Source organism: Pimephales promelas, chromosome 24, assembly GCF_988280905.1.
Source record: "Pimephales promelas chromosome 24, fPimPro1.hap1.1, whole genome shotgun sequence".
Classification (NCBI taxonomy): Eukaryota; Metazoa; Chordata; class Actinopteri; order Cypriniformes; family Leuciscidae; genus Pimephales; species Pimephales promelas.
In genome coordinates, this window is record NC_142792.1 from 17,982,860 (window position 1) to 18,007,135 (window position 24,276).

Genomic DNA, 24,276 nt, shown 5'->3' on the forward strand with positions numbered 1-24,276 from the left:
TGCACTGCATGAATTTTCTGTAGCAGTGCAGCAAGCTTTTAGAAACCCTCCACCTTCCCCAGATCCACCTGTATAGACAACCCGATCTCACGGAATTTCGTACGAATTTTACGAGGTGGCTAATTCGTAACAATTCGTACGACCTCACTCGTACGATTTTGCTAAATCATACATATTTTACGAATTAGCCAATTCGTATAAATTCGTACGAATGACCTACCCCTGACCCCGCCCCTAAACATAACCGTCACGTGGGTTTAGACAAATCGTACAAATTCGTACGAGTGAGGTCGTATGAATTAGTACGAATTAACCACTTTTGAATCACTCGTACGAATTTGTACGAATTGGTCGTGAGATAGCGTAGGTATAGATCTACCACGGGTGGTTAATGTACAACACCAGTATGTCTTACTTGCTCAAAGCAGTGTTTTGTGTATACATATTGGCGTAGCAATAAGTAGACTTACTCATTTTACTACATGAGGTACTGTATAGAACAGGTAATTTTACAATGTCTTGTTATGTGGTGCAATGCAGGATGCAGTGATGGTTTATTATAAACAGAAAACAAAACCCACGATGGGGCAAAACAAGACTATAGACTATACTAAACTAATATTAGACAGTAAGGCCATGTCCACAAAAGCGTTTTTAGCCAGCTGAAAACACTAGACGCTGCTGAAGACGCCGTGCTTTGAGCGCTTGAGATCGTTTTGTCAGCGCAGCGTTTTTTTTTCCCCGTTGAGACCATTCGTTGTTATGATACAGAATATGCGCAGCACAGTTTACTCGAAACTGATTTCACAGATAATTTGTTTCATACTAAAAATTTATTTTTCATCCATTTTGTTCTGTTTGCTCTGCTGATTGATGTCGTTGTACAGAAGAATGTTGTGACAGTTGGTCAGTGTGGTTTAGTCCCGCCCCTCCTCCACTCTGATTGGACGGGTAGGTAAAAAGTGACAGTGATGAGTGCTACGTTTTATCCAAAGTTGAACATTTTTCAACTCTCGACCACCAGTAAAAAAACGCTGGGCGCTCGGCGCTTCAGCGTGAAAAAAACACACGCTCAAACTAACAACTAAGACATGATCAAACACTTCTTTCAAGACAAGACTTTCAACAGGTTACTCACGTTTTGTTTCACACAAAAAAGGTACGCAGCACATCGCCTGAAACATCGATTATAGTGTCTGGACCGTTTCCTACTTACCGACTAGGACATGAAAAGTTTAGTAGATTATTCACGCTAAATGGTTACTGTCATGCTGCACTGAGCAGAAACTGCTCTTTGTAAATAATTGGAATCTGTTTTGGGAACGACCGAGGCTCTTCCGCGCTGATGGCTTACATCCAAGTAGAATCGGGGCAGATCTTCTGTCGAATAACATCATCAAAATGTTAAATACCGTTTGACTAGAAACCAAAAATCCAAATCACAGTCTCTGCACCAATTTAATTGATATTAATACTAGTGTAGAACATTGCATAGGAACTGTGTCTGTTCCTCGTTTACTGAGATCAAATAATAAATCTATTGTGGAATCAAGAAAAAAATCGAATTGATATTCAAACAAAAATCTCGTTATTAGTGAACAAAAACAATTTCTAAAGCTTGGTCTTCTAAACATTAGATTGCTCACCGGTTATTGTAAATGAAATGGTCACAGATAATAATTTCGATGTTCTGTGGCCATGTCCACACTAATAAGTTTTCATTTGAAAACGTATATTTTTCTCTCCATTTTGGCCTTCCGTCCACACTGAGACGCCGTTTTAAGTCAACAAAAACGTATCGTTTGGAAAACGTAAAGTGAAGTGAATTTAGTAAATCTCATCCACACTGAAACGTCGGAAAACGCCTGAAAATGCTAGTGTGGACGGAGAGCGTTTTTAAACGAAAACCCCGTTTTCAAATGTATCCGGATTAATGTGGACGTAGCCTGTGCCTTCCTGAAACCTGGCTTAAACCAAATGATTATTTCGGTCTAAATGAGTCTACCCCACCAGGATACTGTTATAAGCATGAGCCCTGTCTGATCGTTCGTGGCGGCGGTGTTGCAACAATATACAGAGATATACTTAATGTTACTCAGAAAACTCGTCGTAGGTTTAATTCGTTTGAAGTACTTGTGCTAAATGAAAAAAATCCCTATTATCTCTAGCATTGGCTACCATATATAGGCCTCCAGGGCCTTACGCCGACTTCTTAAAAGAGTTTGCAGACTTTCTATCAAATCTATTGGTCAACATCGATAAAGCATTAATTGTCGGAGATTTTAACATATACGTAGATAATTCAAATGATGCGTTAGGGGTTGCGTTCACAGATTTATTAAACTCCTTCGGGGTCAAGCAAAACGTCACCGGACCAACTCATCATCTTAATCATACACTCGATTTAATTATATCATATGGAACCGATCAAACCGATATAGATATTCCACAAAATGACGACGTCACTGACCATTACATGGTTACTTGTATATTACGTACTGCTGTAATATGTCATGCTGCGCCACGTTATCGACCAGGTAGAACAATTCTTCCATCCACCATAGATCATTTCTCAAATAGCTTATCTGATCTGACTCAGCTGCTGCCTGAACCCAAACAAACAGACGAACTAGACGAACTAACTATGACCTCCATTCTCTCTAGAACATTGGATATTGTTGCACCCATTAGATTAAAAAAGGTCAGAGAAAAAAGTATAGCACCATTGTACAATAATACTACGTATGTTTTAAAGAGAGAAACTCGTAATTTAGAGAGTAAATGAAAAAAAAAACTAATTTAGAGGTCTTTAGAATCGCATGGAAAGACAGTATGTCAGATTATAAAAAGGCCTTTAAAACGGCCAGGGCTGAGCACCTCAGCAAACTAATAGAAATCAACCAAAATAATCCAAGGTTTTTATTTAACACTGTGGCTAGACTAACAAATAAACAGACGACAACTGAACAAAATATCCCGTTACAGTTTAGTAGTAATGACTTCATGAACTTCTTCACCGAGAAAATTGAAAGCAACAGAATCACAATCATAAACTCTCAGGCCCCGTTTACACGATGGGAAAACGCAGATATTTCCCTGCGGATTGGCCTCTCATTTACACGAAAACGCCGCTTTTATCACAGAAAACGATTATTTCTAAAAACTCCGGCCAAAGTGGAGATTTCTGAAAACGCCGGTTATGTGTTGTCGTATGAACTGGGAGAAACGGCGTTTTAGGTTCTCTCTTGTCGTTTCTGAGGATTCTGATTGGCTTGAATGGCTTTATCCTTAACCCCTACACTGCCGCCAATAGGTTTGGCATAGTTATGATGGCGCTCGACGGCGTATTTATGCGGGTGTGTAAACGATGTTTTTTTTTTGAAAACGGAGAGGGGGAAAATATTCGTTTTGCTAAATACCCGGCTTTGTGTAAACGTGGCCTCAATCTTTGCTCGCGCCTTATAATTCAGCCGCAATTATCACCCCGCAAGAACAATTACAATGCTTTAATACCATAGAACAAAAAGAGTTCAAATAAACTTATCACTTCATCTAAAACAACAACATGTTTATTAGATCCTATACCAACTAAACTATTGAAAGAAGTATTACCTATAGTGGAAGAGCCTCTTCTTAATATTATTAACTCATCTTTATCTTTTGGTCATGTTCCAAGAACGTTCAAGCTAGCAGTTATAAAGCCTCTTATTAAGAAACCACAATTAGATCCAAATAACCTAGCAAATTACAGACCCATCTCAAATCTTCCATTTATGTCAAAAATATTAGAAAAAGTTGTGTCCGCTCGGCTCTTTCTTGCAAGAAAACGACATCTATGAAAAGTTTCAGTCTGGATTCAGGCCACATCATAGGACTGAAACTGTGCTTGTTAGAATCACAAATGATCTACGTCTAGCTTCGGACCAAGGCTGTATCTCAATACTAGTTTTACTTGATCTTAGCGCTGCGTTCAATACTATAGATCACACAATACTATTAGATCCGTGTTCAAGGACAAGCATTAAGGTGGTTCAGGTCATACTTATCCAACCGCTACCATTTCGTCTACTTAAATGGAGAAAAATCGATCATAACTTCGGCAAACTATGGAGTGCCGCAGGGATCTGTGTTAGGCCCTTTTTTATTCTCCATATATGCTGCCAATAAGGAAACATAGAATTAGTTTCCATTGTTATGCTGATGACACTCAAATATATATTTCATCATGGCCAGATGAATATGCTAAATTATCCAAATTGACAGATTGTGTTAAAGATATAAAAGATTGGATGACGCGTAACTTTCTTTTATTAAATCCAGACAAGACAGAGGTACTACTTATCGGTCCACAAAACCTTTCGCAGCACGACTTTAACATATTAGGATGCCCTGTTACTTTATCCGACCTGGGTGTTACATTAGACTGCAACCTGTCTTTTGAAAAGCATATTTCATATGTTACAAAAACAGCCTTTTTCCACCTTAGAAACATCGCTAAGCTACATGACATGCCATCTGTCTCTGATGCAGAAAAGTTAGTTCATGCATTGATGACCTCGAGACTAGATTACTGTAATGCTTTATTAGCTGGTTGTCCTGCATCCTCAATAAACAAGCTACAGTCAGTTAGTACAAAATGCAGCCGCTAGAGTTCTTACTAGATCAAGATAATATGATCATATAACACCGATTCGCCCATTTCGTTCTTTAAGATCACTAAATTCGAGGCTTCTGGCCATTCCTACGATATCCAGATCCACCAAAAGAGGGAGAGCATTTTCACATTTAGCTCCGAAGCTCTGGAATAGCCTTCCTGATATTGTTTGTTGCTCAGACTCGCTCTCCCAGTTTAAAGCTAGACTGAAGACACATTTATTTAGCCAGGCATTCATATAAATTTCTTATCTTACAGTTACTGTAAATTTGGGCTCTAGTTCATAAACGCCAGAGGAGAACTGGCCCCCGACTGAGCCTGGAATAAAAGGTTGTTGTTGTTTTTTTTTCTCCATTGGGTCATCTGATGGAGTTTTAGGACACCATCGGGTCACTTGATGGAGTTTTTCGGTTCCTTGCCACTGTTGCCTTTGGCTTGCTCAGTTGGGGATATTCAAATTAAATGACCCATCATTGATCAGCTCTACCAAACTTGATTGTCTCTTTTTCCCATTAATAAACAAACACTGTTAAGTTGTCTTGATTGATATTGTGAAGCAGCTTTGATACAACGTGAATTGTGAGAAGCACTATATATATATATATATATATATGACTTGACTTCTTTCAAGATAAGATTTTCAACAGGTCACTCACAGTTTGTTTCACACAAAATAAGACAAGACATGACACACAACAAACAGACACAGGACTGCAAACACAAGGGGATTAAATAGGGAGAAACTAATGAGGGGAACAGGTGACACAGACTAGGTAATAATGACAAGACGAGGATAACAAGGGGGCGGGGTTAACAAGACAACACGAGCACATGGCCCAAACAACAGGCCATGCGCTTGTACACAAAACATGGGTCTGCCATGATCCTGCCACAAGATCAGGAAAAATCAATGATCAGGCAACTTGACGTTTGATCTTCATCTTTATTTGATTTATGAATAAATTAAGCAAGGGTCACACATTGATCAAGCAAATTGATTTTACCATTAAACATTTTGAACATTAATATTAAACATATAATGTTATATATGGTGACATGAGCCATTAACCAGGTCTTAAATTATATTTGTAACATGTATACATTTTTATATAAATTAATTAAATACAAATTTAAATAATGGGACAATCGATTCTAAATCTCCTGGCCACAGAAATAAAATGCCAGCATATTTTTTTTAAATGACCAAGAAACAAACTAAAATTAAACAAAGCACATAAAAAAAGCATAAAATACATAAATACATACACAAATTCAAAATAAAACAATGCAGAACAATATTTTAGAGTCTTCTGCTTTTCTGGATCATACAGCACAGGAGCAGCAGTTCTCATGTCCTTGGACATCCGTTTATCATTCTGTATTTTCCTGTTAATCTGTGTGATGGCCAGCCATAGCAGGATAAATCCTAACACCCGCAGAGAGTTGACCAGTCCCAGAAACAGGAACCTGATGAGGGTCACATTACATTTTAGCATGCATCAGTTGGGCTACATGATACCTCTGCCAGATTTGCTCACCTAAAAGTCTCAGTGTCATACATTCTGCAAGCACCTCTTCCACCACATTTTTTGTGACCCCATTTCAGACAGGTAGAGTCAATTAGAGCCCCAAAGTAAATAGGAGCAGGAATACCACCTTTAAAAGAGTGAAATTGCATTAAAAACAATCCTGTGCCAGACCTCAATGTGATCGACATCTGTAATTTAATTAAAATTCTTGGGACACCTCTTCTAAATAAAACCGAACAATACAAATGTGAACTTACCCAAAACTCTTAAAACTAATAGTAGCACGCCCACCGAGAGAGACTTTAGCTCAGGATTCACAATCCTGCAAGGACGAATTAAACATTTAATACACATTTCTTCCATATAAATATGGTATATATATCATGTGTTGGGCTCCCCTACTTCTGTTTCTCCTAACTTTCCAGGGAGTCCTTTTTTCCCCAAGGTACCAAATGGGTCTGTTCTCCTGGTGACAGTAATGGAGGGTGGTAATGGCTTAGAAGACTCAACTCGCATCTACTGATACTTCCCCTGAAGCATACTTACCCTGATCCGCTGAAGCATCTGAGATCCCTGTGGCACAACCCACACTTCGGGTTCCCTGTGGTGGGTTTCTAATCGTATAATCTGCTGGCTCTTCTGTGGTCTTCCACTCAACCGGCTTTCCTGAAGCCTCATATTCTGCCTCCCTATCCTGGGTCTTTTGCTCCTCTGGCTCCCCTATTCTGCTGGATCCCCTAAGGCCTCCTGCTCCTCCTAAACCATCTTGTTCAATTGTTCTGCCACAATTTTTCCAGCCATGGTGGTCTAATTCTCTGTGGTAGACCACTGTTTTCCAGCTTGAGACCCTACCGACCCTCTGACCATTGCCATATTCACATACCATGGTACTGTATTTGTCATGATACCTCAAGGTAATTCAAAGAGGAGGTACTACCATGGTGCATATCAAAAACAAACAAAGTAATACTGCTCTTCTTTTTGGTACTTTCTTGTTTGTGAGTTCTAAGGTATAACAATTTAAACTCACCTCTATCAACCAAGCCAATGTCCACGTAAATACTAGCACACAGAGATCTAAGCGAGTAACCAAAAATTGGCCCGATGACTCCAAGTGTGTGCAGGCAACCTAGGAAAAAAAAAAACTGGACAAACTGGACTGAGGGACAAGGGAACTTCAGTTTGAAAAAAATGCACAATAATTTTCTCACCAAAGTAAAAAGCAGAGTTTTCTGGGTGTGCATAATCATCTATGAAAGACATTCCCAAAGGACCGATGTTGGCTTTCCCGATTCCACGAATAATGTTTCCCAACAGCACAATCTCCCATGTGGGCGAGCTTTCCTCTTCCCCTTTTTGGCATCCTATACAACCCATATAGAGTGCTCTGTTGGGTATTTCACTGCTTTTTACAATTAAAATATCCCACATGCTTTTCCACATATAACCTTGCATTACCGGCCACAAGCTGTTGAACAGTATTCTGTGAAATTATCAGCATCATTAGTGTGGGCGGCAGCTGTATCGTACGTGTACCTGTCAGAAACAAACAGACACATAAATAATAAATACACATGCATTTAAAATACAGATCTTCAAGAATACTGATCATTATGAGGTGGAAATATTTTAGTAGGAATATACTAATTATGTGATGGCCATCAATTAATTTATTTAATATTGCGTTAAATAACTGATTGATACAATGACTTGAAAGCACATCTTTTATAATCAACAAATCAAAATATCAGAAAAGGAACATTTTACTTAATGCTTGTACTAAATACACTTTTTTTGAGTCATTGAATTTAAACTTTTCATGAAAATGTTATAAAAGTGTTTAAAATCTTAAGAAACTAAACGTGAATAGAAAGAGTAAAATTCTAAGGATTTATAAAAGTTTCTTTCTGTTCTTCATCGCACACACCCTTGACCCATGAACGTCACTCACCAGTCCATCATGAAGTGAGGTAAAGCCATTATCAATGTCCCTATACCCATGACCCTGTGAAACTTGGCGCCAAAGTAGCTTACCACAGTGATAACCAACAGATTCTTTGTTGTTTCATAGCATACCATCAATCAACTGTCCAGGATTCACATTACAGCCTCTGTGGTGTTATAAGTACTCTGTTATAAGAGGCTGCTATAAGTACTCATCTATCGGGTGAACCTCAGCCCTCATTTCTCAGTGCAGCTCGACACATCTCAACTCACCCATTTCAAAACTGCCATCGATGATACCAACAGTAGGACTTGGGATCTCAAACCGTCTCTCAATCTGAGTGATGGTGCTTTTATGAGTGTTCCCCTACTATCCTAGGGGAAAAAAGATCGCTCCCCAGATGTAGATTTACATTTTGCTTCGTTTCGGTCGGACTTTTGAAGGCGTGTACTAATCACTCGGACATTAATCGCGCAGACATACACGCGGATAGCTCAAATTGCGTAGAGATATCACGCTACTTGACACGAAAGTTGCGTGTATGTTTACGCAAAAGTCATGATGTCATGTTGGTATTTTATAATACTGTATATACAATAGATTATTCATAGTGAAAAGTTAAACAGTATTTGATGAATAATATATTTTAAAAGAGCATATGATTGTTCTTGCATTGTTTGCACATAGTAATAAAATACATGGTGATTGTTTGAAGAAATCAGACCAATCATAAAGGCTATCACAATCATGTTTTTATTTTATCTGTCAGATAGCCTACGTCTCGTCTCTTTATAACTGACTACCTCTTTTTCTCTGACAGAAAATATCTGTAGCCTTCTGGGAGTCAAGAGAGTGGTACAGCTCCCATATTTATATCACATTTAGAAAGAAGTCCTGTAACTAAGTTACCAAATAAACAGAAACAGATGCGACTGAAGAAGTGTGTCCTCTTTTTTACATTTAGCTGACACTTTTATCCAAAGCGACTTACAATTGCTATATATGTCAGAGGTCGCACGCCTCTGGAGCAACTAGGGGTTAAGTGTCTTGCTCAGGGACACATTGGTGTCTCACAGTGGATTCGAACCCGAGTCGCTCACACCAAAGGCATGTGTCTTATCCACTGCGCCATCACCACCCGCTATATGAAATATACCCGCTATATTCTTTTATGAAACCTAACGGTAATTTCTGTGTGACTAATGTGACGAATAAATAAGGCATAAATACTAATTACAATAGTTCATGATCGGAGGATTTTGGTCATTTGAGTATTTTTTTTGGCCAGAGGCTAAAGACTATAGTCAGTAGTAGGGGCTGTCCCGTATGTTTTCAACACGCCCATAGAGGGTGGGATCTCATTCACAGAATGTACACATAGTACAGCCATCTTTTTTTTTTGGAAGCTAAGCTAGCAGCGTCTTGTTCTGTGGAGAAAGCTGAATAGTAGGGGTTACCATCCTCTTTTTCCCAGACATGTCCGGCCGGCGGTGCTTTCTGCAGTCGCCATTCATTGTTTATATACACACCTTTTGTTTCAGTCTAACTGAATTCATTCCGATTGATGAATCTGAATGTAGCCTAGTGTTTACATGAACGCTAAACAAGTGATCGGTTGATGTGTGTTTTAACATTGGTAAGAAAATTCCCATCCTCCGTGAGAGATACGAGACCAGTGCGTCTCACAGATGTCGCTCGGTAATCACGCCACCGGCCTCGCGCCGTTCTCCCGCGGCCCTCACTCGTCCCGCTCGCCACTGTAAACTTGATGAATGGAGACTGTAGAACGCAAAAGCCGAATCCCGGACATTTTGGGCGATCTCGAAACACATTTTCAGGCAGACTCATCACGGAGACTCACTAGTAGCCTAGACTTGTTGTTTAACTACTGCGCTCTGTCACCAGTAGGCGTGGCCTCCTAGGGCAGCGAAGCCAGTGCATTCTGGGAGTTGTTGTCTTTCATCCATACAAGCCAAAAATACATTTTCTGGCTTTTCTCAATCTAGAAAGCTCCAAATTCAAAAACAATTTCACATTTCTTCTACATAAATTACCAATTTTAAATACACATTCATCTTTCCAGAGGTGAAGTAACCCAGCTATCATGACATCCCCAGTTTTGTGAGCAAATGAATGAATTAAAAGCAGGTATTATTTCAGCAATTATATCTGTTGCCACATTTACTTACAACTGTACCATTCCAAGAATCTTTTTTTAAAATATTATGTGAAATAATCTACAGAGACACATATTAAAGAATGGAAATTTATTCTTGTTTTCAAATAAAGAAACAAACTTTGGATCACGAAACAGAGAATAAAAAGTGTTATGGCGAGTAACATTGTTTTCCATATGGTTCTGGTCACTGTATTAGTAGTTCTCGACCCATTACCAATGGGTCGAGCAATGCCTCCTGAATTCCCTGAAAGAGTTAAATAGCGGTGTTGCGGTGCTCATCGCTAGCCTTCAGTATTGGTTGCTTCTGTTTTTTCTGTGGTATCAGTTTTTGATCCATCATGGTGGCGCTTCTCTGGGGCCTGAAGTTCAATTGCATGTTGTTTGCTGGCTGTTTGCTGTAATGCTTTGACCTCTTCTTTACTAAACTGCTTCTGTAGCAGCACGATGACAGCAATGATGAAGAAGTAGGAGCATCCCCTTAAACATGTGGTCAGGCTCAAGAAGATTACTCTGAAAATAGGACAACAACGTTTTTGCACTTTGTTTAGTAAATATCCAACATGTCTAAACGGGCATTTAAAGATGTTACAAGCACGCTTTTTCTTTATTTGATACTAATATTACGTACACAAATACACACCTGTACATATCTGAGTCGTATGTACGACAGGCTCCTCGCCCCCCGCACTTCTTCATTCCCCATTTTAAACACGTTGAGTCAATGAGAGCTCCAAAATATACCGGAGCAGGAATACCACCTCCAGAAAAATATTACACATTAATGCAGTTTGCACAGAACATACTGTAATATGCATAAAATGTCAAATACAGTACAATATTAACTAGCTTATAAGTGTGTTTACATATATGTATGCTTTCTCGCCTTAAAGTAACACTGAATAGCAATGAACTGAATATTAATATTGTACCTAAAGTCCGCATCACCAGAGTTTGAATACCCAATGCCAGTGACTTCAGCTCAGGTTTAATGCATCTAAAAACACATTGTATACAGTAAATACATAACATACAGGGATGGAATTTGAATGCATGAATTGTTAAAATAACACTTTAGTTTGGGGAACACATTCACTATTAACTACAACTTTTGCCTCAATAAAATCCTAATTCACTATGAGAATCTGACCTTAAATTTTAAAGGTCGAAATATCTAATATACTGTATACGTATTATATTTTTTTTCCACACACACACACTAAATATTAAATGCAATCTATCGGTTTCACAGACAAATTTCAGATTTGCACAGCACTAGAACTACACCAAAACACTTTATTCATGTCTCAAATCAACTCATAGGACTCCCATAAGACTGGCAAAGATTTTCATCCACCAAAACAAAGATTGTCACTCACAAAACAACAGCCTAAAAAAATAGGTAAAACCATTATGCAATGTTTTCTTTTGTAAAGTTTCTTTACAAAGCAAGAATGACAGACTATTGTTTATAATTCACTGCAGTGTGTTACATGGTCTATGTTTACATTGTGGAATTGCAAAATTACAAAGTTTTCCCTTTTGTATATAGTACCAGGTAATGAACACATGTGTTCAGCTACATCTAATAGTTTTGATAGTATTTCAGTTTTTTGAGTCAGAATATATTTCAATATGGTATTACTGTAGGAATGTAGTTGTTATGATTTGAAAAATGTGTGTAAAAGTGCAAATTCTTCTGTAGGTTTGTAGAGTTTTGTGTGAGAAAAGGATTCATCTATTGAAAGATGAAGAGTTTAGCCTGCATAAACTGCTGCTGTGCTCACTGTGAAGAGATTTAAAAAAGAGACCCAAATGTGTCCTAGCGATTTAAAAAAAAAAAAAAAAAAAAGGCCAAACACTTGCCTTACCAGAGATCACTAATTAAATCCTATCCTGCTGGTAACTGACCGTATTGTGATCATGTATCCAGGAGTAGTGCCCAGAGAGCTAATGAAGGAGCTGAGGACAGTTACAGCCATGTAAGAGGTGAAACTCCGGGTACATACTGGCCCACGGGGACACTGGCCCAGAGACACAGATCTGCTGCCCTCTACTGGTGAGGGGGTTAAGACACAGCTGCAGTTCTGGAAAACCTGTGACACACAAATTACAGTGTGTAAACGAAGGCTTGCATTACTCCTTGGGTACCTTGGATTTAAAAAAAAGAGTTTATTAAAGGGGTGGTTGATTACTGATTACTTATTGATTTCACTTTAAGTTAGTGTAATGTTGCTGTTTGAGCATGATAAATTCAACTAACCATTCGGAAATGTTGTGTACACTTCTTCTTGAGTCTCTCCATCTTTGTCTGACTTGTAATAATCGAACAATAATCTTGTTTGAATGTAATAATCTAAAAGTTTTTGACATTTTCAGTGTGAGGTGAAAGCTGTCGTAGCTCCGCCCTCTGTGTCATGAGCAGCAGCAAATTTGCAATTAAAGGGACACAGACACAAAAAGGGTGTGTTTTGCTGACATCAAATACTTTACATCTTGTGAAAAGGGTATTACACCACCCCTTTAAGAAAAAAAGTTTTCAATAGATCCAATTATACTAGAAATACCGTGTTTTTGCCTTGTCCAGTGGAGGCGGTGCATCCTGCCAAACAGGGCGACACATATGTAATGCCACTGTCAGAGCACACGGGATCCCATTCAGACGTAGAGCAGGAACAGTTCTGGTTACACTGAGACACGAGGGAGCGCTCATCATAAGATGTATCAGGAGTCCTTGGGAGGAATTCTGAGATTGGTGATTGTTTCCGGTTTTGAAACACAGTATATATTCTGGCTGAGAGCCAATGTTCACCTATAACAGTGGTTCTCAATTGTGTTTTCAACCCATTGGCTGCTTTCGAAATCACTAAAAACAGTATGTGACAAAATAAGTGTGTCCGAATTGTCTAAACTCATTAAAGAAAAAGTACCGGCGAGATTCTGAAGTGCACATACTGTACGATGGACACTTTACTATCCCATGAGGCCACGGTAGATGATTATGAATGGCAGTGAAGCGACACAACTGATGAGGTTATGAGAACATGATGAATGTAGAATGTCCATTTTACGTTCATACTACACAGATTCATACTAACATACTCTTTTAGTGGTCGTAAAGTAATTGCTTTAAAATAAGTAACGACTCGCGATTTTGTAAAGTGATTTTGTTTCATCTATTGTAAAAGATTTGAACGTCAGGAAGTGAATTCGATTTGAGAGTGCATTCCTCCACACATTTTGAGAACCACTGACTTAGAGGTATAGAAACATATTACCCATTGTAGGAGACAGTGAGCCCCGCCACAGGCAAATTGTCACACTTTGTGCCGAAATGGAGGAGGAGGAGAAGGAAGGCAGAGAAGGAGGTGATGAAGGAGAGCTGAGCCCCTGCCACAACGCTCAACTTGTATCTTTTCATTAACAAACCACCCAAAAATATTCCCACGGCAACCACAGGCAGGATCAGGACACCTGCGGGACATGACAGGTCTTTAGTTTCAATTAATGTCAAGCCTGACAAACTTCTCTGTGTGGGTTGGTTGGGTTCAGATGAATTTGCTCCAAAACACTGTAACTGAATTTGACAAAAGATATGAGAAGTCAAAAAAATTAAAGTTTTACTTTAAATTACATGTTAAATCATGTTGTAATAATCTTTTTGTCATGCTTTAAGGAAGTAAACTATGTTGATGTGTAGACAAACATACTAAAGCACATGTAAAGTACTTGAGTTTTACTGTGTTATTCAATAGTAATTTATTTTAGTAATATTAAATTTATTCAAAAGTAATTTATTATTATCACTGACAAACCAGTGAAGAGCTTGGGAAAGGTGTTCGACTGTAGCCTGAAAGACACAGCAGCCATCCGTGCAACCAACCTTGAACTGGAAGTCTGGCTAGCCGGAGTGGACAAGTCAGGCCTACCTGGCAAGTTCAAGGCTTGGATTTACCAACATGGCATCCTGCCACGGATTCTCTGGCCCCTCCTGATTTCTGAGGTCTCAATCTCCACCATCGAGGCCTTTGAGAGGAGAGTCAGCAGGTTTCTACGGAAGTGCCTGGGCCTACCTCGAAGCCTGAGCATCATCGCCTTGTATGGCCAGAACAACAAGCTGAAGCACCCTATCAGAAGCCTGAATGAGGAGTTCAAGGTCGGCCATGCAAGGGAGGCCCTGCAATACAGAGAGTCACAGGACCCGAAGGTCTCCCATGCTGGGATTGAGGTGAGGACAGGGCGGAAGTGGACGGCAGCAGAGGCGGTGAATGTGGCTGAGTCACGGCTACGGTAAGCCACAGGGCATTGGTGGGAGCAGTGACTCATGGAAGAGCTGGCCTGGGTAGCAGCACAACATCCCGTTACACCAAGGCAAAGGAGAAGGACAGGAGATCACTGGTGCAGCAGGAGGTGCGGGTAGCAGTAGAGGAGGAGCAGGCCAGCAGGATGGTTGGAATGGCAGCAGTGAGCCTGGACAAGATGGGAGCATGCAGCGCTGTGGAAAGAGGAACACCATTGCATACAGTTCCTGATCCAGGCTGTCTACGATGTACTACCGAGCCCATCCAACCTGTTCAGCTGGGGATTGGCTGGAGTCACCAGCCTGCAACCTCTGCCTGAAGAGAGGGACCCTGGAGCACATCCTCAGCAGCGGTTCGAAGGCACTGGGTGAGGGACACTACCGGTGGTGCCACAAACCAAGTCCTGAAGACTATAGGGAATACCATCAGTTGTGGAATTGGCCACTGCAAGTGCCTCCGACCAGTTAAGAACACCATTGCTTTCGACCGGGCTGGGGAGAAGCCACCAGTAGCTGCCAGGGCCACCTCATAGGGCCTGCTAGCAACAGCACAAGACTGGCCAGCGCAGTCTCATCCCAAGACGTCATACAACTGACGCTTTTGACCCTTGAGTTTTAGGGTACCCTTAAACGTCGGTTAGATGACGCTACCTAATCCTAACTCTACCCTAGACCTAAACCTACCCCGTCACCTAACTGACGTTAAAGGTAAAGCGTCAGTTGGATGACGCCCCAAGATCGTCATCTAACCGACGTTTAAGGTTACCCTAAAACGGTGGATGTTGACGTATCGTCAAAAGCGTCAGTTGTATGACGTCTTGGGATGAGACTGTGTTTGACTGGGAGTTGAAAGTTGACCTGGAGAGGCAACCGAAATTCCCAGAAACTGCCGCCCGTCACTACAATGCTGTGGCCTGACAAGCTACTCATCTCAGAGTCCTCCAGGCAGATCGTTCTCCTGGAACTCACCATACCCTGGGAGGACTGCATCGAGGAGGCAAATGAGAGGGCAAAATATGCTGAGCTTGTGGAGGAGTGCTGGAACAATGGGTGGCGAGCGCAATGTGGGTAACACAGTCTCATCCCAAGACGTCATATAACTGACATCGTGGGACGTCTTTTGTTACATCGTTGTACGGGAAACGCATCCTGGACATTTTAAATGAAAAGACTTCTCACCAATAAGGAAGTTTGCTCTGGACGCAGACTGGCCAAATTGTTGCTCCATGTATTTGGCTTTGAAGGTGAGCAGTCCGATGAAAGAGTTGAACTTCAAAACAGTCCCACACAGCAACAGGAAGTACGCGGGAGTGCACAGTAGTCTTTTCAGGGAAGGCAAGAACCCTTAACATTTACAAACAGGACAGAGAGTGAGATTTGCATAGATATTAGCTTAACTTCAGTTAATCATCTTTAAGACCTGTTTAAAAGGTGCCCGTCTTACAAATAGAGTGACTCTTGGTGAAGTACCGCTATTTGTAACATGAATTTGTTCGTTTTAAAGAGAGAAGGGAAAAGGAATAGAAAAACAAATAGTTCAAACAAAACTGCATTTAGGAAAATGGTGAAATGAAGTTGCCTTTTGCAATGTCGGACAGTTTCAATGAGTTTGTGGTTGGGAGGACAGGTTGTTCTTTGTTTCCCTGGTTTTCCTTCCCTTCCTCTCCTTGTTTGGTTAAAGACCTGGGCAGGAACCAAAAGGGAACACCAGCAAGTAGTAGGATGGCAGATGACACGAAGAAGCCTAGCCACCAAGCGCCGACCCAGCGCGCATCCTGTGGAGTAATGGTCACACTGTCTGCAGGAAAATGAGGGAGAATATATATATATATATATATATATGTGTGTGTGTGTGTGTGTGTGTGTGTGTGTTTCAAACACAAATTAAACTTCATGAATACACACAAGACACTAGTGTCACTGGTGACAGTAATTAAACTAGATGCTTACCAACACTGACAAATCCAATATCCACATACAGTCTGGCACACATGGAGCCCAGTATGAATCCAAACATGGGACCCAGCAGCATAATGGTCTGAAGACATGCTAAACATCAAAACAGAGATTTTTACTAAACATTTAAATATCATGATGAGTTTGCTCTTCCCTTGTGAAAAACAAGAATACTTTAGTAAATGTAATGTTTTCTGACACTTAATTGCAATTAAATGAAAATGTATTATATTAAAAAAATATAATAAATGCAGTTAGCTGAACTATACATGTAATTTCATAATTTGATTTTTAAATATGGTTACATTCATGGAAAAGTGTACTTATTTACAGCACAACAAAATATTAAAACAAATTTTAAATTTACTTTAAAGTAAAGCTTTTACATTTGACATTTTTTTCATTTAAGTGTGTTCATAAAAGTGTATTCTTCACGCACACTTATAGAACGTGGGCTTTTTATTTCAGTGTAGTTTTTGTAAATATACCTAAATATTTGAAGTACACTACAAGTGCTCATTCAATAAAATTAGGCACTATTATTATCATCGAGGGTTTACAACACAATAGCTGGCATGCAGAGAGAGCTTAAAAATGCATGCGGGTAACATAATCCAGATATCGTTTTTTGTTGTCTTAATGTAATTTACACTTCTATGCTAGCACAATAGAGTTTCTGACCTCTAGTAAAAATAATAATGAAGAAAATCTCCAAATTTTACTTACAAATGTAAAATGCTGAGTTTTCTGCTTTTGCAAAGTCATCAATATAAGATATGCCAAGCGGTGTGACCGGAGTCTCTCCGATTCCTCTGAGCGCATTACCCAATAACACATAGATCCACATAGTAGATCCAGGGTCCTTCACGCAGTCTAAAGTTGAAATGGTAGAAATAAGAAATCAAGTACTTAGAACATTTCCAACCCGATCTCACTGGAATTCGTACGAATTTTACGAGGTAGCTAATTCGACCTTACTCGTACAAATTAGTAAGATTTTGCTAAATCTTACATATTTTACGAATTGGCCAATTCGTATGAATTCATACGAATGACCTACCCCTGACCCCGCCCCTAAACCTAACCATCACGTGAGTTTAGACAAATCCTATGAATTTGTACAAATGAGGTCGTACAAATTAGTACGAATTAGCCACTTTTACGAATTGGTCGTAAGATAGGGTAGAACATTTCAGAAGAATTTTATATGTTGACTTTTTTTTTGTGGTGAAAATAAAAATGTGGTGAGATGTTTAACAATTGTTCAAATCCTGAAACCTAAGACGGGTTATTGTTTCTTTGAATGCTTGATTCTGATTGGTTGATGAATGTTCTAAGGTGTGCATTTATTTTTCATGAAATGCACAGATAAAGTAGTTCCAGGCAGGTATGACTGTATTACAGTTCTGTATTACAGTTCCGTATCACTTCTCCAAGTTATTTCAAAGGTCCTTAAAGCCTACGAAAGCAAATTAACTGTTAGCGAATATCTCAATGTCGCTCACGCTGCTGGAAGTAGCGTTTAGATGAATATGGAAATATGTACTGTGCCCTTTTCTCTCAATAATGAAATAAGTACACGACAAAATAACAGCAGTGCGAAAACAATAGTGTCTAATCATAGATATGTTTGCACAATCTCATCTGGTACTCCTGTCATGTCACTTGAGTCTCACTTCAAACTCCTGAAACGAACTCCAAACTAATTTCATTTTATGTTCAAAATGACGTAGTTCACTTAAAGTATATCAGGGTCTATATCATGCTATGGGGTAAATGTAAAGCAGTAACCTGTTCCAGTGGTATTAGAAGGCTTGATGTGTGCATTTGAATAGTTGTTTGGAACCGTGGGATACTGACAAGGAGATATACTGACAGTCTTGTTTAAAGAGCCTTGCATCACAGAGTCATACTTGTACCTGTAGGAGTATAACCGGCAGGGAGAAAGAAAGAAACATGAGAAACTTTATAAGGAATGGTAAACTAAGCAAACTGTGTTTAGAATTAATATGCATGTGAATGAATTTACCGCCCCATGAAAAAGTGTGGCAGTCCAGTGAGAGCTGAGCCAATGGCCATGAGGAAACAGCCCATTCCTATGAGCCGTGGCCTATGCAGTCTCGCTCCAAAATGACTAACCGCTGCCAGAAAGAGCAGGTTACCTGTAGAAGAGCATCCAGAGACCAACCACTTAATCCAGAAAATGAAAATACACAAAGCAAGTAAGTGTAACGGAGGCGAGTAAACCTCACTCCCCTGATCTCAATAGGTGCTCTAGCGACAGACGCTAGAGGCTGCAGTCTTAAGCCTCCTTTTTAGAGCGCCTGACTCTCATAACGGAGACCCAGGTTCGAGGCTTGCTCGGAGCGAGTCGAGTTGCCCCGGGTGGAGGGGTTACATTGGTGCCGTGACCCGGATGAGAGTGAGGTTTAGGGGGGTGAGTGTAACGGAGGCCGGCTAGTAGTTGCTGTGCAAGTAAACCTCACTCCCCTGATCTCAATAGGCACTCTAGCGACACACGTTAGATGCTGCAGTCTTTAGCCTCCTTGTTAGAGCGCTTGACTCTCATGCCAGAGACCCGGGTTTGAGGCCCGCTCGGAGCGGGTCGAGTAGGACCCGGGTGGAGGGATTACATAAGCACACTTATTTTAGCATGATTTGGACAATCCACGGTCCACTCGCTGATCATTGTATTTTGCAACCCAGGCTCATTGAAAAAAGTGCCGGTGACAACATTACTGCAAATATGGCACATTTTTTGATAATTTTATAGCAAAATACCCAGAGCATGGCGCTTAAATCATGTTCAGTTCAGATTTTTTTTTTATTGTGGGATCCTTATACAAACCCATTTCGAAACTTCCATCAACGAGACCCACGGCAGAGCTGGAAAGGTCAAATCTCCTCTCAATCTGAGTGATAGCGCTTTTCATGTAGGTTCCACACAGGGTTTTGGAGAAGTAGGCGAAGGAGAGGGCCACAATGAAAATCTTGAAGAAAAGTTAGATTTATCAGGCTTGTGATATACTGTTGACAATAATTACATGATCTTTATTCACATTAAGACTCAAGATTTAAATGACCACAGAGTTTTTTTTTACACCCACACCTTTAGACTCGAGCAGCAGGGGTCTCTTGGGGCCTCTTTTTCTGGAATGTGAAGGTCTTGTTGGCTGGTCGGTTTTCCATTGTCCTCTGCAGTAGGCTCAGACATTTTGCTGTAATCGTATTATCAGACAATTTTATTTTACCATTTTTCGGTCAAGCTTCACCTCATTAGATTGCATTCTGACCTTTCTGCATTTCAGTTAATTTATGAATTAAGTTTAAATGTGTTCTTATCTTAATGTTCCCTTATTTCTCTGAGTTTAACAGTTGTTTTATAAATCCTTAACCCTTTAATAATATTCACATGGTAAATCCACAGGATTACAACCAGGGACATACAACCGCACATTGACATTCTCCTTGACGTACATTCACGTTTATAGACGAGACCGGACAAAGGTGAACCGAACACACAGTAGTCCATGTCAGATATGCGCAAAACTTTTGAGATATTTTCCAAATGTAGATAAATAACTGTTGCAAAATGGCAGCGTTTCCATTAACCAAGGTTATGCAACTAAAATGTAATTTTTCGTTTAAGTTGCATTGAAAGTCATTCGGTTGAGTTGAAAGTCATTCCAAAAAATCATGACAACGGATGTTGGTAGGTTTATGTATATCCCAGCCAACTCACTAGCCATTATTGGCAAGGAAAGTCGTTTATAATTGGGAGCGGCACAGCACATCCCAGATAGCAAACTGACATTGAATCAACGTGGAAATATGACATCGAAACAACGTTGATCTGACATTGTTTTGCTCATCGAATTAACGTTAAACCAACGTCAGACGCGTCATTCTTTCAAAACTAACGGAAAATCAACTTGAAATCAACGCGTTGTTTCAACGTTATGAAAGCAAACCAATTTTCGATTTTCATTTAGCTTTGAAGAATGCCGCGTCCGACGTTGGTTCAAAGTTAATTCGATGAGCAAAATCAACGTTGTTTCAATGTCATGAGAGACGTCGTTTCCACGTTGATTCAATGTCAGTTTGCTGTCTGGGATATGAGGTGTTTCTTCCTCCTATCTGCTTTAGGTCTTGATAATTTGTTGTTTAGATTCCAGTATTCCCATGATACTTGTCTTTTATGAGTTTAATAAAGAACACTGTCTCGTCTTTTGTCAAAACATACCGCGTCATCTATAGCGAATGAACAACTTTTTTTTCCCGTACGCCAGGGATCTGTAAATGGGGGGGGGGGGGGGACTGGTTCCATTGCAGTTTGGTGCTATATATGGGATTTTTTTTGTGAAATTGTTTCCATTGGGCTTATTTTCATTTCACAATTTCAATTTGCACAATTTGAAGGGTAATGGAAACACAGCTAGTGATTAAATACACAGACAAACAAGGTGATTACAGGTGACGGCTGAATCTGATAAAGAATCAAATAGTAACTATGGTGACATCTAGTGATGGGAAATGATACAAACAGACCAAACAGTGTGATTTTGTGACATTAAGCCCCCTCCCGGAAAGGCGTGACCTTGATCAGATGAATGGAGGAGGTTTTGGTGGAGGACGGGAATCTGGGTGAGGGATGGAATGAAAGAAGGTCCAGCGTGGTGCCGATGGTGGTGTAATCAAGCAGCGCAGTCTCATCCCAAGACGTCAACTGACACTTTTGACCATACGTCAACATCCGCCATTTTAGGGTACCCTTAAACGTCGGTTAGATGACGTTATCTAATCCTAACCCTACCCCAGACCTAAGTCTAACTGACGTTAAAGGTAAAGCGTCAATTGGATGACGCCCCAGGATCGTCATCTAACCGACGTTTAAGGGTACCCTAAAACGGCGGATGTTGACGTATGGTCAAAAGCGTCAGTTGTATGACGTCTTGGGATGAGACTGTGTTAAATCAAGGGGATGGCCTTGAGCATGAATGGCGCTCCAGGCTACAGTCAGGACGGCGTCCCACAGTTTCTTTACTGGAGGGAGGAGCCATGGTGGTTAAGGTCTCCATGCCGCCCTGGGAATGAGCGGAGGTGAGTCAATAGAGGTGGACAGATAGAAAGCCGAAGGAGTGGAGTGACAGTGAAGGTCCCTGAGTCCATGACGAGCTGCAGGGACGACCCGCCGGGATTGAAACAAGGTACCAGAGAGCTGAGATGGAACTGGAAATGACTGAGGGCTGAGGCATAGCTTGAGGGAGGGGGGAGCCAAACAGAGCTGTAGAGGGTGGTGGGACTGAGAAAAGTCAACAGCCTGCAAGTCCATGGCGAACTGAAGGCGATGTCTGATTTAGGCAGAGTCAACTGTCCGAGGGAGTCCAGCAGAGCTGAAAGCTCAATGGTTGCTGTTGGAGTCAAGGGAGGTAGAAGAGAAAGTGGAGGACTTAAGGTGATGGGCTGAGGTGGCACACCGGGATCTGAGCCCGGAGGCTGAGGCACAGAATCTCCACTCCTAGGAAAAGCTGGCTCACAGCGGGCTCCAGGTGTGGCTGCGCCACTGAGAGGAGGCTGATGAGGAACTGCAGCGCAGTCTTATCCCAAGACGTCATATAACTGACGTCTTGGGACGTCTTTTGACCATACGTCAACATCCGCCGTTTTAGGGTACCCTTAAACGTCGGTTAGAGGACGTTATCGGATCCTAACCCTACCCCAGACATAAACCTAGACTTTGGCAAGAAGTCTTACAAAGAAAAATGAACAAAGGCAGTTGTCCGGGAAGCGTGACTGATGTGCTAGGTCGAGGAATTCTGGCCTCTTGGAATTCTGGCCTCTGCCTCGAGGGAGTGATTTCCCTGCTCAAGGCACAATAACAGGAACACGAAAACACAGACTCAAAACAAAACAAAAACACACCGCAATCTCTTTATTAACACGTTTGGGTCCGGTCTTCTTTCACGGCTCTTCGGCATACAAAGGCCTGACGACGAAGATGAAAGTTTCAAATGGTATTTATTAATATCCACAGGGTATATCCACAAGATTACAAGAAGGTACACGCAACCGCATGTCGCAATTTACGTGTGTAGACGAGACTGGACAAATGTGAACTGAAGACACATGGATTAAGTACACAGGTGACACAGCTGATTGTGATAATGAATCAAAACTGAGTCCATATGGTGATATTGTGACAGACCTGTTTTTGGCAGTCTTGAGAGATATTTATAAATGGACACTGTTAGTAGTAGAGATGCACTAATTGTATGTGCCAATGCAGATTACTGTGCAAATATCAAACAACATCTGCTTATACTGATAGTTTCAGCTTTATAAATCACTGAGAATTAATCACACAACATCAAAAAAGATAAAAAGAATTACAAATTATATATATAAAGTACATTTAGAGTACTTACCATTTAAATTTATTTAGAAAATGTAATAAGCAAATCACAACAAATTCAACCCGATCTCACGGGAATTCTTACGAATTTTACAAGGTGGCTAATTCATAACAATTCGTACGACCTCACTCATACGAATTAGTACGATTTTGCTAAATCGTACATATTTTACGAATTAACCAATTCGTATGAATTCGTATGAATGACCTACCCCTGACCCCGCCCCTAAACATAACCGTCACGTGGGTTTAGAGTCAGACAAATCGTACAAATTCGTACGAATTAGCCACTTTTGAATCACTCGTACGAATTCATACAAATTGGTCGTGAGATAGCATAGACAAATTTTATTCACCATGAGTTTGTTACTTTACTATTGATGCATTTTTTTCTGCCCTCTATTGGGGATAATTGGGCCTGCTCTTTAAAATAATTGGCCAATGCCTAATTTTTGGCCTATACTATATGATTGGACAATACATTAGTGCATTTCTAGCTAATACAGTGAGCAATTAAAGGTTTATTTTAAGAAGAGTTAAGATTCCGAGAAATGACTTACTAGCCTACACCTAATTTCCTAAATTATTTGCATTTTAATTTGAACATTTAATAAGATTCAAATAAATAGTTCATAAATTCATAAATGTACATAAAAAGAAATTCCTCTATAACAAGAAGCATCTAATCAAATCCAAGTTTAACGGCCAGTGTCTCAAATTTCAAAACAGTTAAAACTTCATCCAAATTTAAAAGGAGTTTAAAAAAAAAAAATAACTCACCTTTATTTAAACTTTCAGAAAGACTGAAATATTCCAATTTTTGCAGCAGGCAATGGCTTCAGTTCTATTGCCCCATCTTCAGAATAGTTGAAGGGGAAGACAAATACAAACATTTTAAATACAAAACCACTACTACTACTTAAACTACTAAAAATAATAAGAATAAATATATAATAATAAAAAAAGAAACAAAGAAAAGCAAACCTCGTGAAACAGAGAAAGCCTTTTACTGTGTTTTTATGACTTACTCAGATAATCCTCTCAGAATTAGTTCGGTTTAAAACTCCCCTCCCAGTCAGAAACCCTTCAACCAGCCATTCATCCAATGCCGAGAAAATTAAAGTTAGGGGGTTCTGAGAAAACAAAAGGGACCAAGAGAAACAAATCATGTGCCAAAGTGTGCTGTACCTGACATGGGCACAGGGAATATCCTCCCTCTTGGAGAGAAGACGTGATTCTGGGTCTCTGCATAAGCCTGTGGTTTATTCTCAAAGCTCATCCACACAAAAGCTCAGCACATTTCT

General features: G+C 40.2%; 1 protein-coding gene and 1 non-coding gene across 4 annotated transcripts; both read right to left on the minus strand.

Moving 5' to 3' along the window:
- Positions 1-5,665: 5,665 nt before the first annotated feature.
- LOC120476764 (uncharacterized) lies at positions 5,666-8,618 on the minus strand. The gene is made up of 3 exons (XR_016149825.1): positions 7,642-8,618; positions 6,193-7,547; positions 5,666-6,121 (listed from the first exon to the last, which is right to left on the minus strand). It is a non-coding gene; the product is annotated as an uncharacterized LOC120476764 (transcript).
- Positions 8,619-10,377: 1,759 nt separating this feature from the next.
- slco1e1 (solute carrier organic anion transporter family, member 1E1) lies at positions 10,378-24,261 on the minus strand. 3 transcript variants are annotated; one of them, XM_039668642.2, is made up of 17 exons: positions 24,161-24,261; positions 24,001-24,056; positions 23,753-23,828; positions 19,670-19,778; positions 19,409-19,550; positions 18,590-18,722; positions 18,352-18,479; positions 17,287-17,433; positions 16,555-16,653; positions 16,184-16,402; positions 15,784-15,948; positions 13,583-13,778; positions 12,872-13,037; positions 12,216-12,400; positions 11,237-11,301; positions 10,948-11,065; positions 10,378-10,817 (listed from the first exon to the last, which is right to left on the minus strand). In XM_039668642.2, exons 4-17 carry the CDS (start codon positions 19,772-19,774, stop codon positions 10,589-10,591), a joined length of 2,097 nt encoding a protein of 698 aa, XP_039524576.2. In that variant the 5' UTR covers positions 19,775-19,778; positions 23,753-23,828; positions 24,001-24,056; positions 24,161-24,261; the 3' UTR covers positions 10,378-10,588. The 3 variants fall into 3 exon arrangements, with proteins under 3 accessions (XP_039524576.2, XP_039524577.2, XP_039524579.2); XM_039668643.2 differs by having other exon boundaries at positions 23,957-24,056; XM_039668645.2 differs by lacking the exon at positions 24,001-24,056 and having other exon boundaries at positions 24,161-24,246.
- Between the last annotated feature and the right edge of the window lie 15 nt (positions 24,262-24,276).